This window comes from Martes martes (assembly GCF_963455335.1).
Source record: "Martes martes genome assembly, chromosome: 8".
NCBI lineage: Eukaryota > Metazoa > Chordata > Mammalia > Carnivora > Mustelidae > Martes > Martes martes.
Window position 1 is genome coordinate 9,559,789 of NC_137895.1, and position 18,235 is coordinate 9,578,023.

Consider the following 18,235-nt stretch of genomic DNA (forward strand, 5'->3'; position numbering starts at 1 on the left):
CTCCATCTCAGCCCCACCACAGCCACGCAAATGGTGGCAAAATTTCCAACTGACACCAAGAGAGGTTCGCTTTATATCATGAAGGGAGAAGAGCAGATTCCAAACAGTGTGATTCATAAGATCCCATCTTGTTAAAAAGAAATCAATATATATACTATGTACAACAATGTATACATATGCATACATACGTGTGTTTGTATAGAAGTAGAACAGAGGCTGGGAGAGGATTCATGAAGATATTAACAGTTTGATGGAGATTATGGACAGTCGGGCTTTTTTTTTTTTTTTAATTTACAAAGAACAAGACCATTGGTGTAATTAAAAATAAACTTTAAATAATTCAAGGGAAAATAAATGGAGCATATTATGTGGCAGGGCTATTTCCTGTCCATTCCGCGACAGCCAGGTCTCCCGGTCTGTCCTAAAATAGGAAGCTGGGGTCTGGTCTCCCCGGGAGCAATGGCGGACCCACCGAAGGAGCTGCACGCAGCCGAAGAGCGCCGAGGCCAGGGGGCCTGGGAATCAGAAAACATATAGACAAGGTCATGAGGGTGGTTTCTGCCAAATGACCCAAGGATGACCCACTCGGGCCTGATCTGGGGTGCCAGAAACCCGTCTCACCCCCCAGCCTCTGTCCCTCCCCTCGCCGCCACATAGTTCTGGCTGCGATCTTCACCCCGCCTCCAGGGTGAAGGCAGGTGCCGCCCAAGACCCCGGCCGAAGAACAGACACACTGGATCCTCCCGGCCTTCCTCCACCCCAAGTCACCGCCCCCACCCCTCTTCCTGCGGTGGAGTTTTTGTTTTAATTCATCTGAACTGGTTACAAAACCACACTCCCACGAATACATAAATAATGGATTGGGGAGGGGGAGGGCAATGTTTTAAAGAAATTCCCGCAGGGCCTGGCAAGGCAACAGCAAATGCATTTCTGCTGTATCATATTTAACTGTTTGCAAACTTCTGCTGGGAGGATGCGCGGCAGCTGCGGAGACTCCATCGCCCTTCCCCTTCTGGGGCCTAGGGAGACTTGCAAGGGGGAGGTGTTAAAAGGAGGGAGAAGTTGGCAGCTATCGGGGGCCGGGAAGATGGAGAAGGGAGTAAGAAAGCTTTTGGTAGACTGCACTGCGCCCGACCAGGCCTCCCGCAAGCCAACCATCTCCCGGGTTCCGGGCCCGGACTCCCGCCGCCAGGCGAGGCCCCTTTAAGAGCCAGCGCGCACCCCCGCCCCGAGAGCGCTCACTTTCCCTAGCAACCGCCCCGGGGGAGGGGGAGGTCCTGGCAACGGCGCGCCAGCCCCGAGGGGTCACGTGACGGCCCGCAGCTGGAACACGAGCGCGCGCCCCGCCGCGCGCCCGCCCGCCGGGGCCTGTGCGCTGCGGCGCGTGCGCGAGCGGTGCAGCACCGGCCGCGGGAGCTGGGAGTATTATGGGCTGTGGGTGCCGCTGAGCAAGATGGAGCTGTCTGCAGTGGGCGAGCGGGTCTTCGCGGCCGAATCCATCATCAAACGGCGGATCCGAAAGGTGAGCCGCCTCCCGAGGCGGGACGCCTTGCCCCGCAGCCGGTGTCCGGGTCCGCGGCCCATCGGGGCCAAGCGGTCCCGCTAACCAGGGCTCTCTCGCCCACCCCCGCGCCGCCGCCTCCTCGCGTCCCCGCATCCTCCCCACCCCCATTCCCCCCCTTTTTTTCCTCTGTTTTTCAGGGACGCATTGAGTACCTGGTGAAATGGAAGGGGTGGGCCATCAAGTAAGTGCCACCGGGGTCCAGGGGCGAGGGGGGAGGGGAGGCAGCGGACAGCCGGGGCCTTTTTTTTCCCTTGGTGGTGGGGGGTGGGGGGGGAAGTGTGCACGTTTGCTGCCTCGCATGTGCCTCTGCCTCTTAGGTTTTCATTTTTATTTTGTGCATGTGTGACTCGGCAGGTACAGTACTTGGGAGCCTGAAGAGAACATCCTGGACTCGCGGCTCATTGCAGCCTTCGAGCAGAAGTGAGTTTGCGGAGCTGGCAGGGGCGGCGGGGCCAAGGCTCGGCTGGGGCGCCGCGCGGGGACGCGGGGGAAGTGGGAGAGCCGGGGAGGGCAGCGCGGAGTGGGGCCCGGGAAGGGGCTCTTTTTAACCTTTGGCGTTTCTCGGCCGCAGGGAGAGGGAGCGTGAGCTGTATGGGCCCAAGAAGAGGGGACCCAAACCCAAAACTTTCCTTCTGAAGGTAACCTGGCCCAGCCCCAGCAGCCCCCTCTCGGGCCCCTAGCCCTGGCGCAGCACGGGGCCTGCAAGGGAGGGACAGATCCTCGGCTGCCCAGGCAGGCGGACCTTTCCAGAGGGGCCCCAGCTGGGCAGGGGGTGGTTGTGAGCCCCAGACCGAGCCCCTGGCAGCCGGCCCTGGCCAGCTCCAGCTTTAGCAAGAGGGGCCTGGGAGTGGGGAGTGAGGGAAGAGGATAATCCTCGCTGAAGAAACCAGGGTTGGGGCAGGCCAGCGGGGCTCCAGAATGGGGGTGGGTGAGGCAGGTGGGGGCTGTCTACCTGTGCGGGTAGCAGGGAGGTTACTCATCAGGGAGGCGAACCCTCATCTCCCCCAGCCTTGAGCTAGTAGGGCTCTGCCTGGAATTAGGATCCGTGGGGAGAGTAAATGTAGTTTCTCTCAGGGCTGGGAACCGGAGAAGCCTTTGGCGGCCACTTGCCTCCCTACCCTCAGCTTCCTTCTCTGTCTTAGGATTTGTTCTGTGTGCCTCCCCTCCTCGCTGGGGAATGCAACTTGAATTTGACCTTAGATCACTTCACTTTGAGTTTATCACCTGGGCCGGGCCACTGCCTCCCCCCTTCTGCTTTCTGCCCCCCCCCGCTGTTTCTGGAGGTTCTAATGAGGATGGGGCCTGGGGGAAGTGGGAGCATAGCACATTAGCCTCGGCAAGGGAGGGAGACCTAGCCCCAGAGGAAGCCATCTTAGAGCTTTTGGAGGGATTGTTTGATTTTTCTTAGTGAGAAAGGTCAGAGTCGGAGAGCTAAGGTAAGATGACCCTAGGAGACGGGCAAGACTGCAGGCTGGCCTCCGTGGGACACCATAGTCGGCCCAATAGTGCTAACATTGCCTCGCGACCCCTTCCCACCCTGACAGCCTGTGACTCAGGGGTGATCGGCACCGGAAGGGCAGGGAGAACTCTGCGGGAAAGAGACTGTGCAGAAGGCACAGCCTCAGCATCTCCAGTTCGTGCGAAAGGCCCAAAGCCCCGTGAAGGTGGGGTGGGCCTCTCCAGCCCCACCCCCACCCCAAAAGGTCTGTGCCTGGCTAAGGGTTTGAACTTAAAGCAGACATGAAAGAACCGTTGGTTTCCAGAATGACCTATTTCCATGACTCCTGTTCCCAACCGACACACATTAGGGGATCCATGGAGGAGCGCCCTTAACCCTTGATGCTTCTTAGGAGGAGGGATGGGGCGGAGCAGCTGGAGGGCGGGTGGGCTGTGTGACAGCCTCTCAGCGCAGCTGGAGCGCCCTCTAGCGGTCAAGTGAGTAATGACCGTGAGCTTCGATTCACGAAATGCCTTTTTCCCCCGCCTTGATTAGCTCTGGCTCCTAACAGGGTGCTGAGTCCTCACCTGGATTATCTCCTTTAATCCTCTCAACAACCCCATGAAGGAGTATTAGTCCCATTACCCAGATGAAAAAAATCAAGGCCCAGAGAGGAGAGGTGACTTAACATGAGGGCCCACCCCAGCTTCCTGCCTTCATTCTGGCTCCTTTTCCTCCCCCTGTCCCTCAGAGAGTACACACATCCGGTGGAGGGGACAAGGTGGACACTCCGAGGAGATGATGAAGGCCGAAGAGGTGGTCGGGGAGGGTGTGGAGAGGCAGCTGAGTGGACCTGAGCCTTATGAGAGTGATGTGGATGTTGGCAAGGGGTGGATGGAGACCAGCTTGGCCCGAGCCCATGGCTCTGTGGGTCGCCAAGAGGGGGTGTGTTTAGTAAACAAATGATACTCAGCCTTTACTTTCTGCCCGGAGCTGTTCTGAAGGGAAACGGGAGCTCGTGAGGTAGGTTGTGACTTAGCCCCATTTTACACCTAGGAAAACGGAGGCCAGGGAGGTTGTGGCACTGGTCCACGGTCACAGAGAGTCAGCGGCAGGGTCCAGATCTCTAAACTTCCGTGCTGTGGTCTATGGTACAGGCCAGCCCCTCAGAGCCGTGCCTCTCACCCCATCAGAGTGCAGCAAACACAGTGGCTGCGGTTGGCCTTTTTAATTCACAGGCACACCCAGGTCCTACCTTCACAGAATTCTCAGCCTGGGGAGGAGAGAGGAAGAGAAAGGGTAAACCAGTCTTTTTTTTTTTTTTAAACAATATTTAGAAACTATAAAGTGAGGCATGTTCCTCATAAAAGGTTTGGAAACCATATATTAGTGAAAGATTATCGCTCATCAATCCTGTCTCCCCACCGCCGTGGAGAGAGAAATCTGGTATTTGTTGAGTATAGGCTGTGTGCCAGACGCTGGGCGGAGCAGGTAGCATATATTATCTGACGGTAGGTGATGGCCCAGCGAGCCAGAGTGTCATCCCAGGTCTGAGGTTTGCCCACTTTTGCCTCGTCTCAGGAGCCATCAGCCCTGGACTTGGGCAGAGCCAGGAGGACAGAGGTCTGAGCGCAGGCAGCCTATGGATGGTGTGAATGCTAACCCCTCCGCGGGTGGGGGGGCCAGGGATTAGAGAGAGTGGAGATTCCCCCAAGCTCCCTTGGGGATGAACCTTGCTTGCCATGCCAAGTTGAGGCTGGCCCCCTCCTGCCTTTGTCTGAGAAGGGATGTGAGGGAGCCCCAGCCTGGCTCTACTGGCCGGTGCCCAGGAGGAGGGGGCAGCGCCAGCGTGGGGTACGCTGGATCACAGGTGCTGCCACCTAGTGCTCAAAGGGATTATTGGCCGAGCAGCCCCAGGAGACCCCCTCCAAGCCAGGCCAGGAGGGCCACGTAGCATAAAAAGTGTTTCTCCCACCTTCTATAGACCTTGCTAATTCAGCAAATAAGTCCACAAACACCACTTCAGGGGACTGTGGTCAGATACAATCTAGTTTTGTCTGAGGTGCAGGCAGGCTACCTCAGAGGGACCAATCAAGCGTCTAGTGCTGTGGGGGAGGTGGTAGAGAGACCCCAGAGCAGATCTCACTCTTGGAGAGCTCACAGATGGACCGTGGGAGTGTGTCCTCCCCCTTGGCCACCACTGTCTCCCACCTGGATTGAGGCGGATACTGCCTAGCGAGTGTCCCCCACCAGGACACAGGATGTGTGTAGATGATCGATCAGCCATTGCTTTTTGTCCCTTGACCACCGCATCCTCTCCCCACTGGACTCTGTGCCTTCCCTGTTGGTCTTAGCAGCACCTCCGGGACAGGCCTGTGCCTCTAAGCTGTGCTCCTCCAGGCCCCATCCGTTTTTTATTACACTGAGTCCCCCAACGTCCTCACTGCCCGCCCCTTGTCTTCTCCAGGGAGGGCAGCCCCTGGGGGAGAGGCTGTGTGTTGGGAGTCGGAGCTGTCTTGTGACTCTAGTACTTTGTTAGTGAAGGAAGGGCCGGCCGTGGGGGGCGGTTTATATGACCCTGTGAGTCCCCTGCCCTGAACTCGGCGGTGGGGGGGGGGGGGATTACAGATTTCACACTTGGGAGTACAGCTGAGCCCAGGAGCCAGGGAAGGTTCCCTGGCTGCCCGCAGGCCTGCTCAACCATCCTGTCCCCCCACCACCACCACCCAGCCCGTTCTGGCACGGGTATGGTCCCAGCTCTCGGTCCATCCCCACCAGATCCTTGTCTCAGCGGGGTAGACTCCAGCCTAGGCTTGAGGTGCCGGTTTTGGAATCTGTTGGCCCTGATTTGCTCAGCCTCAGGCCTTGAGCCAGATCCTGGGAAGACAGAGGCGTATCAGACCCAAGAGGGGAAGTGGGAGGGGCTGAGAGGGCCAAGAGGCCGTCCTCTCCGGGACGTCAGCCAGGGAGGCAGGTCCAAGCTGGAGGTGCAGCCTCTCCAGAGGCAGAGAGTGCAGGCCGAGCCTTTGGGACCCTGCAAGTAGGTCAGTGGCCCTGGGGTGTGGGGTGGAGCAGGGAGGGGCCTCCCTCTTCCTTCTGGCACCAAGAATCTGTCTGTGGAGGAGTGTCCGGCGAGGTTGGGATCCTTCACAGAGCAGAGTTCTTCCCAGGCAATGTCCTGGTTGCCGGCACTTCTGTGTCAGCCAGGGCAGCTGCTCATCCATCAGTCCCGGGGACCCAGGCCCTCAAAAGTAGCAGGACTTAAGAGTCCCGCTACTCAGACGTGCGCTTTGCTTCACCTGTCTGAGTCCCTTTGCTTTTTGTCTCTTAAGACAGGGTTGGGAGACCCGCGTGTTCTCTGACGGGCTCTCAGGATGGTTTAATGAGATGGGACTTGGGGGTGGCAGGCACGGGGTTGGGGGGGAGGGGGGAGACGTCCAGGGGAGATCAGCGGGAAGCCCCGCCCTGCTCACCGCCCCCCCCCCCACCTCCCCGCCACGCAGGCGCGGGCCCAGGCCGAGGCCCTCCGCATCAGCGATGTGCACTTCTCTGTCAAGCCGGGCGTCAGCGCCTCCTCGCCCAAGCTGCACTCCAGCGCAGCTGTGCACCGGCTCAAGAAGGACATCCGCCGCTGCCACCGCATGTCCCGCCGCCCCCTGCCCCGCCCTGACCCCCAGGGCGGCAGCCCCGGCCTGCGCCCCCCTATCTCGCCTTTCTCCGAGACGGTGCGCATCATCAACCGCAAGGTGAAGCCTCGGGAGCCCAAGCGTAACCGCATCATCCTCAATCTGAAGGTCATTGACAAGGGCACGGGCGGCGGCGGGGGCCCTGGGCAGGGGGCCGGAGCACTCGCTCGCCCCAAGGTCCCCTCGAGGAACCGGGTCATCGGCAAGAGCAAGAAGTTCAGCGAGAGCATCCTCCGCACCCAGATCCGCCACATGAAGTTTGGCCCCTTCGCGCTGTACAATAAGCCCCCGCCCGGCCCTCCGCCTCCCCCGCTGGCGGGGAAGGCTGACCCTGCGGCCTCTCCCAGCCCAGGGCTGCACCTGGCTGCCCCCGCGGCCCCCTTTGATGCCCGCAGCTCCAGCTCCTCCAGCTGCCCCTCGCCAGCACCGCAGTCCTCATCTGACCCCCACGATGTGCCCCCCAAGCTGCTCCCTGAGACCGTGAGCCCCACTGCTCCCGACTGGCGGGAGCCGGAAGTGCTTGACCTGTCCATCCCTCCTGAGGCTGCGGCCACCAGCAAGCGGGTGCTTCCCGACGTCCCTGCTGCCGCCAGCCCGGCCCTGCCCGTGGCCCCCGAGCCTGCCAGTGCTGCCTCGGAGCCTGAAGCTGGGGACTGGCGCCCTGAGATGTCACCCTGCTCCAATGTGGTTGTCACCGATGTCACCAGCAACCTTCTGACAGTCACTATCAAGGAATTCTGCAACCCTGAGGATTTCGAGAAGGTGGCTACTGGGGTAGCAGGTGCCACTGGGGGTGGTGGCAGCGGTGGGGTGAGCAAGTGAGGGGGGCTCCACCAAGGAGGGGGGCTTGGGGGGGCCCTCCTGCCCAAAGTCATCCTCTTGCTCCCGCCCCCATCCCCGCCCTCAGACACCTCTGCCTGTGCTTTGCTTGTTTCAAATGGCTCAGTGTTGCCCCTCCGGGATGGGGCCGGGCAGTTGGAGCACCCCCCTCCCTCAAGCCCAGTGGGAGCAGCAGTCTTGGAACGGGTTAGGGCTGGGGTGGGGTGAGGGCACTTGGAAGTCCTCCTTCTTGGCCCTTGGCACCCTCCCTGCCCATGCATGGTGGGGCCTGCTGGGCGGCTCCCAGGGAGCCCTCAAACCTGGGGTTCAGCTGCCTGCTCCGCATCCTGCTCTGTCTCCCCAGCTTGCTTTCAGCTCTCACGCACAGCATCTGAATTTCTCGGTGCTAACCCAGCAGCTGTGGGGCCCTTAGGAGACCCCCCCTCCCAGCAGGGGCGCTGTCCCTTTCTTTCCCCTCCAGACCTGGGCAGGAGGGCCAGGGATGGCAAAGCCCGGTCAGAGGTCAGCGAGGGTGGCAGGAACAGGGCCAGAGGCCTGGGTCTTCCTGCCCACTGCCGGACCTGACTTGGACCTGACCTGAGCAGGTCCCCTTAGGCTCCACCCTGCCCTGCTCCTTCCTCCTCCCCATCTCAGAGGTGGGAGGGGTCGCCAGGGCCCTCACCCTGCCTTGGCCTCCCAGCAGCTAAAGGGCCCTTCAGTTCTCAACCAAAGGTGCTACAAGAATCTGCCGTGGAAACTTCCAGCTGGCGGGCGTCCCTGCCACCCCACGGCGTGTTTGCGCGCGTACCTGGATATGCGCTGGGCCCAGGGCTATCCAAGCGGCTCCCTTGAGGGTTGCTCAGAATGGGATTGTCGAAGGCCCGACCTTTCCTTGCCCAGACCTGGCGCAGGTCCAAGGAGTTTGCTGTGGAGCCCCCAGGCCGATCCCCCCCCCCCAGCCCAAATGTGCTGGGGTGCGCACTCCCACACCCTCCTCTTCCGGAGGGTCCGCTCAACCAGCCTGGCCTTTGCTGCAGACATGGCACGGTGGGGACTGAGGTGGAGAGGGGAGATGCTGGCCCTGGCTTTCCCCTCCCTTCCTCCCCCCCGTGTGTGGGGGGAGGAGGAAGCCTGGAAACCACTCCGGGTGGGGGGGGGGTGTCCCAGGCTCTTCTGCCGTCCCCCGCCTTGCTTCTGACCGCTGAAACTTCTCATAGCACAGCCTGCTGGCACCCGTAGGAGGCTCTGGAGCCCGGGGTGGCTTTCCTTCTCTGTCGCCAGGGAGCGGAGGGGTCTGTGCCGGTGGCGGAGGCCAGGGCCCCAGCTTTAGGTCAGGCACTGGGAGGGTGGGCAGGCCAAAGGGGGTGACCAAAGAGGGGCATGTGCTCTCCGGGAGAGAGAGGGTATGTGGGACCTGAGCTCCAGGGCACTGTGGGGTGGCCACCCGCTGGGCCGGCCCGGGGTCTCAGTCTGGCCTGGGTAGCGCAGCCCTGCTCCTGGCTCGAGGGAACTTCCTGGCGTGTGCATCGAGCAGTGTCCTAACTGAGAAGCGTGATGGCAAAGGTAGGAGGAGGCAGAAAGGGAATCCCGTTAGGGAGCAAATGCCTTTGTCCGGATTATGGGAGGACTTGTTCTTCCAACCCTCCCTGCCCCTCCCCCACCCCCGGATGTAGGACAAGGGCCCTCCCAGGGTTTGGGGGGCTGGCACTCCTAGACCCCTCCCCACCCTGCCCTTTGTGTTGGCTCTGTGGCCGTCCAAGTGCCAATTGGCTTCCCCCCAAATAAGGGCTGGTATTTCTCCTCTGTCCTTCGAGGGGATGTCCCCCCCCCCCCGCCCCGCTGACCCCTCACCCCAGGTGAGTGACCGCCTGGGTGTCAGTTACAGGTGTTTTCCAGAGACCATAGAAATGTGTTTTCCTGAGAGTCCGTGTCATTCGTGACTTTTTTTGTAAAGAAGTTGTGTTTTCAGAGGTGATTTTATGACAGGAAAGTGAAAGAATTAGTTTTGCAGAAAAACAAAAAACAAAAAAAGAGGAAAAAAGAAAAAAGAAATAGAAAAAAATATTGTGGGATTCCTCTGGGGTCAGGGTGGGAGCGGGGGGAGGGGAGAGAAAGCGATATTTAAAGAAAATTCGTACCGCAGTGATTGCACAGGTGAGGTGGCGGTGTTAGGAGCGGGGCGGAGGGCCTAGGCCTGGCGGGCGCGTCCCTAGGATTTGGCCCACTGCTCGGCCTGAGGCAGGGGGCAACCTCCCTCCTGTCCTGGGCCCAGACCCCACACCTACCCTCCTTCAAAGGGAAGGCTGACTGCTGGTCCCACGGGAACTAGCCAGCCCTGCAGGCGCCCAGCGAAGGGAGCTGAGATCTGAAGGGAAGGGGGGGGTGTTGGTGAGCGGGAGTCCCCCTGTTGTGTCCTTGGTGACTTTGTCCAGGAAGGCTGGTGACTAGATACAGTTGGGTTTCTTGCTCTCTGTCATTCGTTTGCCAGCTTGTCAGGTCATCTGGTCCCTCCCTCTCCATCACCCCAAAGACCACAACACCCCTGAGCTTCCCTGACCAGGTGGGGGGGGGGGACACAAGCTTCAGGGAGACAGGCGCTGTCGATTCTGGGAGAGTTTTAGGTGGTAACCCTAAGGGATTGGGGGTAACCATGGGGAGAGGGGAACGCCTGCCCCTTCTCTTTGCACAGGTGGGCTGCTGCCCCTGACCCTCAGCCATGTGGCCCCATTCCGTGTCAGCACACACAGAGGCACGCATGCGCACTGCTTTGCGCAGGGTCAAGAGCAAGTGGGGCCCTCCTGACCTCTCTCCCAGGGCGGCTCTGAGCGGGGACCCATAACCGCCCCCACACACACTCTTGCACGAATCAGCCTCCTACGGGCCCTTCCTCTCCCCTTGCTGCTTTTCCGTTTGCCTAATTACCAAGCAGAAGTTGCATTCTGGTTTGCTTTATTTTTATACGTGAAATACCCCCCCCAAAGCCTGATATCCTGCTATATTCAGTATTGGTTGGGGCATCAGTCATCTCCCCTTAATGCCACCCCTCCCCCCCACCATGTCGTAGGAAACAAGTGAGGTCTGGTGTCTCCAGTTTGAGATGGGAAGTTGGGACACCTCCCTGTCTTATTCCCCTCTCTGATCCTCAGTGTGCCCTTCTGTGAAATGGGCGTATTGGGTCCAAGTCCTCTTCATAAAGCACTGCTGGTGTCCAGACGGGTGCTGAGGATTCAGTGCTGGTCGACGGCTCTGGCACTGGGGCCTCTAGCCTCCCACAGCCCTCTTCTTGCCCTGCAAAGGGGTCGGGGGCAAAACGAGCCCCATCCTTCTCCTGGAAAGAAGGGATGATTGAGGTCCAACCTCAGTGTGAGGTGGGCACAGTGGGAGGGATTACCCCATTGAAAAGACGGGGAAACTGGGGCTCTGGGAGGCAAAGCTGCTTCGCTGGGGTGAGGAGCCCAGCTGCTCTGGTGTTTTGGGAAAAGCCCATTCAAAGGTGGGAGCCTGGGATGTCGAGGCCACTGCCGCACCCTTCCCAGGCAGCCTTGGTTGAGGGGTCAGCCCAGAGGAGGAACCTGTTAGGTGGGGGGTGCTGGGCCATGACCAGCCCTTTTAGCCTCCATGGGGACCCAAGTGGACGCACCACCATTCCCACTTTCTGGGGTTTTACTGGTTGGTTGGGTTGGGTTGGGTTTTTTGGGTTTTGGGGTTTTTTTGCTTTTGTTTTGTTTTTGCACTTGGCCCACGCCGGACAGTGGAGACCCATAGGGTAAGTTCCGCTTTCGGGCTCCCATGCACTAGTCCCAGGCAGCCTCTTGGGGGCTTGTATGGTTTAAGGAATCACTTTTAAAAAGAAAAGGAAAGTGTTTAAAGGTTTTCGTTTTTTTCGGTCTGCATCTCCTCTCGGATTCAGAAAGGAGTTTAGGGGCTAACACTCCAGGAGAGGGTCTCCCCAGCCTGACTCCGTCTTGCTGGCAGTCACCAAGATGCCAAAGTACGGGGCCAGGCTGAGTGGGGACTGAGGACCCCACGCCCCATGCCTGCAGGGTCCCCCTGCCCCTCCTCGAAGGAGTTGATACCCTGCTCCAACACTGAGTGAGTGCCTACTGTATGCAGAGCTTCAGCTAGGCAAACGGGATTGATGATCTAACAGGGGACCCCTTGCAACAGGCCAAGCAAGGTAGAAGGAATGAAGGGTTCTGGGGCCTGCCCCCCTTCTTGGGAGGAGTGCAGATGGACACTTTTTGTTTGTTTTAATTTAAAAAAAACAAAGGCCTAAAAAAATGTATCTTATAATTTTTTTTTTAATTTTTGAAAAGCTCATTTAAATGAATTGTGCACGAATGAATTCTATATATATAAAATATACGTATATAGCTCTATATTTGGGGAGGGGCGCCATCTCTTTTTTTCTCTTTCTCATTTTAAAAATGAAGTGTTGTTGCCTTTGTCTGTGGTTCAACCATCCAGCTGCCAGCTGGCTAAACTTTGCCTCCAGTGGCGCGAGAGGGGGACTGAGCAGGGCGGCAGACCGGAAATGGAGATGCCGCCCCCCTTCCCCCCGCGTGGGGGTGGGTCCCCCAGGCCACCTGCCCGCTCCCGCTCCTGGAGCCTGCAGGTGGAGAAGACGGCGTGTTTTGGGTGTGGGCTTTGGTTCTGTTCCGGATTCGGTTGTTTCTGGGCCGGGGGAGGGGGGTTTGTGCCGATCACTCTCGTCTTGTACGTTTAGTTCCTGCTGCTCTTCAATGTTGTATCAATGCCAGGAAGGGGGAGTGAAAAGCCTCTCCCCCCCCCCAAATAAATTGTCACATTCCGAAGCTAAGGCCTGGCCCCTAGGGTGGGGATGTGTTTGTCTCATTTCTTCCCGCCGTGCCTGTGGTCTTTACGCATCACATCGGGCCAGCCCTCACCTGCTGCGGGTGAGGGGCGGGGGGGGGGGGGGTGTGTGGCCTGGCCTGCCAGCTGTGGCCCATTTCGGAGCTCACCACCTCCCGCCTCGCAGCCGGTAGGTGGGCTGAGCTGGGGGTGAGGACCCCAAGCCATGAGACTGCAGGGCTTCCAGGCAGGTGGGTACCTTGGAGGGGGGAGGGCCTGCCACTGCCCATTCCCTGCTCCCCGCTCCCCACTTGGAATCGTAGTAGCTGCAGACAAGGGAGCCTGTGGGGCTGGGTCCGTAACAAGCTTCTTTTTTTTTGTTTTTTTAAGATTTTATTTATTTGAAGACAGAGATCACAAGTAGGCAGAGAGGGTGAGGGGAGCAGGTTCCCTGCCTAGCAGAGATCCCGATGCGGGGATCGATCCCAGAACCCCGAGACCATGACCCAAGCCGAAGGCAGAGGCTTAACCTGCTGAGCCACCCAGACGCCCCCCCTAACAAGCTTCTTGCCACAGAGCCTGGGAGAGCAGGCCAGTGCGGAGAAATGTTTTCTGGGTGTTTGGGTGCCTTCTCCGATGAGATAAGCAGCCACAAGGTGCCCTCTCCCCACACAGGGGACCCTCGGGGGTTTAAAAGCCGCAGCCCGGGGCAATCCCATACCTTCCTCAAGGGCCCGCCTCTCTGCTCTTGAGCCATGTTTGCTAGGCCTTGAGCAGGTGTCCCCCCTGAATCCTCCCACAGCACCCATACCTCCCCCATCATGAAATCCCCACTGTCTCCCCTCTTGGATGTCTCCGCACCCTGCGCACCCCCACCCATCCTGACCGATCTGCTGGGCTCCGTTCTTGCCCGCACCACCCCTGCCTCTTACACGCCAGTGCCACAGGGGGCTGGAACCCCCACCCCGCCTCCACCTTGCCCTCAGGATCATGTCCCAAGTCCTCCACCTGGCGGCCTCCTGGGGGTGCAGGCCCCTCCCACTGTCCTTGGGTTCTCTCAGGGGGGCCTCCCATGGCCAGCAGCACCTCCCTGTCCACAACCTGAGGCCTTGTCCCTCTGTGGGTGGGGCGCGTCATCCCATGATAACCCGCAGCTCACAGCCTAGCGCCTGACACGCGCTGGGCCCTCAATCTCTTCCCCAGTTGTCACTCCCTTACTGATGGGGTCAGGGAGGCCGGGGAGTAACTGAGAAGCAGTAACTGAGAAGTCATCCAACTGGGCCAGCAGGACAAATGGAAGCATGTCCCTGTCTGCCCCTGGTCCCGGCAGGTAGGTGGTAAGAGGGCAAGGGATGTGGTGTCCCTCTTTGAAGTCAGGGCTGGCCCTTCTCCACGGCATCTACTCCAAGCCACCCCTCCCTCCCCCTGGTCATCTCACCAGGTGCCCAGTGTTCTCTTCTCCAAAACTCCTTAATCCACACTGAGCAAAAGAACAGCCAGGAGCTCAGCCCACCCACTGCAGGCCAAACCCCAGTGAGAGCTTTTCTGCCTCCTTTCATCCCCCTCTTTCCCCCACCCCTCCTGCACCCCGGGCACCTGCCCCACTCCCGGGTGCCTAGCGAAGCCTCAAGTGAGGAGCTGTCAGGCTCCCGTGGGGGAGACTAGGTTAATCCATTCATTTGCCGGAAGTGGCTTGGTTCTCAGTGGTGGCGGGGGCTGCCCTCCAGGCCAGACTTGCCCCCAAGCCCCATGCTCCCCGGGACTGAGAACACGGGGCGGCTGCCCTTGTGAGGCAGGTGCCTTCAGAGACTTAGAGTCACTGCCGTCCCTTGTCACAAGTCACAGTGCCTTGTCGCATGCCATTACTCAGCAGTGAGCTCTGTGTATTAGTTGCCTCTGAGGGAGCGTGATCACAACTGCTTCTTAAGAGCATTAGAGGGTTTGTTTGCAGGGCTGGGCAGGACCACTCAGCCCAGAGGCCGTGATGCCTTGTCTGAAATGCATCAGTGTCACTGTTGGTGCCACGGGGTTCATCTGCCAGGTGGCCCCTTACCCAGCCCCCCCAGCCTCACCTCCTATTCCTGGGCCTTGCCTGGGGTCCGGGTCAGCCATGCCACGATGCTCAGGGCTGGGACAAGGGACGGACGGGGGTGGGGATGGGCGAGGACAAGTTCGCAAAATCCCTCCCATCATTTTTTTAAAGCTGTAAGTGCAGTGATTTTTCGGTCCTTATCAAGCTCTGCCTGAAGTGAAAAGGGGGGGCTCAGCGTGGTTGCCTCCAGATCCAAGCCCCCCTCAAGCCAGATCACAGGCTTCTGTGCCCATTCTGCACCCTTTGTTCAGGCCGCGGGCTTCTGACGGTTCGGACTTCAAATGGCTCCAGCTCTGAGAGCTCAGGCTCCCGATCCACACTCGGGCTCTGCAAGGGAAGCAGCAGGGGAGAGGCCCCACCCTCCAGACGTCCACTCTCAGCAGAGGAGGGACAGAGGAAGAGATGACCCTGGTGAGCACTAATGAGACCGGGCACAGCAGAGGCGGTGCGGATGGGAGGGATGGCCGGAGTTGACAGAGATTTGGAATATTGAAGATTTTGCGACTGGCTTGCAGTGCTTACAGGAGGGAGCCTCTGAAAACCTCCCGGGTGTCTAGTGAGCAAAAGAGTGGGTGTTGGTGCCACTCACGGGGCAGACGGGGGTGGGGGAGCCTGGTGGAGGAGTCGGCTTGGGAGGAGGGTGAATGCAGTTTGGGACACCTTGGGCGTGAATCAGGAGGGATTTTGACCCATAGATATAAGACTTGGAGCAGCAAGTTCCTGCTCGCCAAGGGACTGCTAGAGGAACCTGTCCCTTTGTTGAAGAACCTTTGTCCCCAAGTACAGCTCAGCTCTGAGATGTCACCAGACACCTGGGAAGGATCACTTAGGACTTAGGTGCTTTGCTCTAGAGGCCACTGGGATATCCAGCCCCTGCCTGCCACGCACCCAGCAATCTCATGCCTTTCCTCTGGGTGAGGTTGTGGGGCAGGTGGCTGGGGACAGTGAGTCAGACAAGCGGTGTATGGGAGGGTGCTTACCAGGGTCCCTCAGAGGCTGAAGGAGTGGAACCCAGGACTTGGGCATGGTGGATGGAAGCTTCCAATGGGATGTTACACAATGCCTAGAGATACTACTGTATAACAGACATCCTGTTAAACACCCAGCTGACCTTCCAAGATAGTAAAGAAATCCTCAAGAACCATAAACAAAGAGGGAGCCAAAATCAGAGTGATAAGAAGATGCCAATCCTTTGCTCTGTAGGGCGGGTCTGCAGGACAGGTGTGGGGAGGTGTTGGCCTTTGTTGAACTTGGTAACCAAGGAGCTTGGAGTCTACATCTATATACGGATGGGAGACAAGGCCCCTGGCCATTGCCAAAAGAGATCTGAAACCAAGGCACCTGAATAAAGCATATCTTCAATGAAAAGGCAAATGGTCAAAAAAAAAAAAAGTTGTCAGAGACATTGTCTCATTTTTGGCTCTGGTTGGAAAAACAAAAATGAAGTCTCTCTTGAGAAATTATGACTCTAGACCTTCACTAACACAAATTTGAGATTTGAATTTGCATTACCCATATGGTTCCAGAACTACCGAGTCTGGTAATTAACATACAAAGCAAATGTGGGATGCGTTACACCCACAGAGCATGTGGCAATGGGAGATACAAGCCTCTCTGGAGGAACATTCCCACGATAAAAGCCGCAGTGTGATCCTCACAGATAAAACCCTCCTTAACGTGAGCTTGCAATCCAAAATTACAAGACATACAAAGAAGCAGGCTGCAAATGCACGGCAGAATGACAAACAGCATGTATGGAATCTTGCACCTGACACGTCACTGTCAAGCACACACTGAAGATTTCCAGACATTTCCTTGTACATCATGTGGCATGATAAAAAGCAAATCCTAGTACTTTTCAAGAAATTGTCATCACGGTTCCTATAGAATTAAATGAAAAACCAATAGTTAAAAGAGAACTGAAAAGCCAAGCCTCATGTACTTGGATAGTAACCCACGTCTCTCTTTGCCCAGCATCTTGCTCCCTCCCCAAACTTCTGAAATCTCTGTAGAACAATGAGACTCAGGGTAAGTGTGAAAATGCGAATACACGGCAGACACATAGGAGGCTAGATGGGAACAGGTCCCCTGTGGTCCCTCTAGACGGAATATGACCTTCATTAGAGCAGAAGACCAAAGTCTTCTCCATCTCTTCCAAAGGCTGGGCTCAGAGTGTGACAAAGACATGAGCCTCCATTTAAATGACAGCTGCTGGCAATTAGTCTTTATGAGCCAGAGGGAAACATCGATGCAGAGCCGAGATGGGCTGATGGAAATGGGACAAAGCAGGTGGCAGGGGTTCTTGGTGGTGTGGCATAAAGACAGGCCCCCCTGCCAGCCTTCTGTCCCCCTCATCTCATGGTGTGAAATCCCAGCACGAGCCACACACTCTTTCGGGGTGGATTTGGAGGTCCCTAGGGGTTCTCTGTTAAGGCTCCGATACTCCTGTCTGTGATCAAGGCAACAGGATGCACTTTGGAAAAGGCAATTGTAGATGGTCCCCCACAGGGACTCATTAAAGTGACCGTCCTCTCTCAGGCTCCCTTGGCACAGTTTCCATGTCGAAGTCCCGGCGGAAGCTTTCTGTTCTGATCAGCCCTGACCTGCTCCTCCACACTCATCCCTCCTCTGCCTGCTTTTCACCCCTGTCACCAGAAGGAGACTCTTGTCTGGGTTCCGGTGGTCGGGTCACTTCCCCTCTCCAGCCCTCGTGCCCCTCAGCTGTTGTGGAAGCCGGGAGTCCCTGCTTGGCAGGGTTCTTGGGAGGCCTGAGGTGATGGGTGTGAGACGGTTTTTGTTCAAGCACCTCTTGGGTAAGAGGAGCTATCTTCCAGACCTGTGTATCCGGACTTGACCATCCCTCTGACTTCCCGCCCAGGGGCTCCAGCAGTTTGCTCACCAACTCTCAATGCCCTCCTCCCACGTAACAGCTTCGAGATCGTCGAGAAGCAGTGGGTGAGCCCCAGCTCTGCCACTCTGTGATCTCAGTGCCATCAGTCACTCTCTCTGGGGCCTCTGCATCCTCTTCTGTAAGACAGAGGAGAGGGGCTTCCTCTAATCATCCTTCCAACCCAGAACTGCTTTAAGGACAGTTAATACAGACGGACTGGACTTCACAAGGATTAACTAATTAAATCCTCACAACCCAGAGAGCTCAGTACCCACGATATAGAAATGAGGGCTCTGTGGTCTAGAAAGGTGAAGTTACGGCTCACGAATTCCTATGCGGTAGAGGTGGGATTTGAACCCGTGCGGTCATCCTTCGCACTGTGCCCACGTCCTGCCGTGTAGCTTGGTAGGTGAGGGCACACTGAGTAGAGCTGGGCTGCCTGACTGCATGGGCCTTCCACGGCGTGTTGCTCAGGCTCCGCCGTGCCTCAGTTTCCCCATCTGTAAAATGGGAGATGAGAGTAATACTCTCTTCCTCCTGGAATTGCAGGGAACCCTGCTGAGGGCCCCATGAGGCAGGCTTTGAGCCTCACACTGGAGTTTCATTCTGGTTTACTGCTCCCATGGTGCAGCCAGGGAAACTGGCCAGAGAGACTGAGTCACTTCCTCTGGGTGGCACCCTTGGTAAGTTGTGTGCGGAGCTGGAATTGAAACCCAAACACCTTAACTTCGAAGTCCATGCTTTCAACCCCTCTGCTCCACCCTGATGTGACACCCTCAGACTCCGTATTCAAAACCAGCCTCCGGACTGCAAATTGGCCCCCACGGGCTGCCTGACTCACTGCCTTCCACTGGTGGGGTCTGAACCCTGCGCCTTGTCTCTGACTCATCCCTTTCTGGCCTGTCTCCAGCGTCTGTGACCGAGGGACCTGTAA

The 18,235-nt window shown here is 58.0% G+C and overlaps 1 protein-coding gene across 2 annotated transcripts; it reads left to right on the forward strand.

Annotated features, from left to right (window-relative positions):
• Positions 1–1,453: 1,453 nt before the first annotated feature.
• CBX6 (chromobox 6) lies at positions 1,454–12,318 on the forward strand (the record flags this gene model as incomplete). Of its 2 annotated transcripts, none has more annotated exons than XM_080811172.1 (5): positions 1,454–1,522; positions 1,702–1,745; positions 1,919–1,984; positions 2,136–2,202; positions 6,506–12,318. In XM_080811172.1, 5 exons carry the CDS (start codon positions 1,454–1,456, stop codon positions 7,508–7,510), a joined length of 1,251 nt encoding a protein of 416 aa, XP_080667298.1. In that variant the 3' UTR covers positions 7,511–12,318. The 2 variants fall into 2 exon arrangements, with proteins under 2 accessions (XP_080667298.1, XP_080667299.1); XM_080811173.1 differs by having other exon boundaries at positions 6,560–12,318.
• Positions 12,319–18,235: the final 5,917 nt, after the last annotated feature.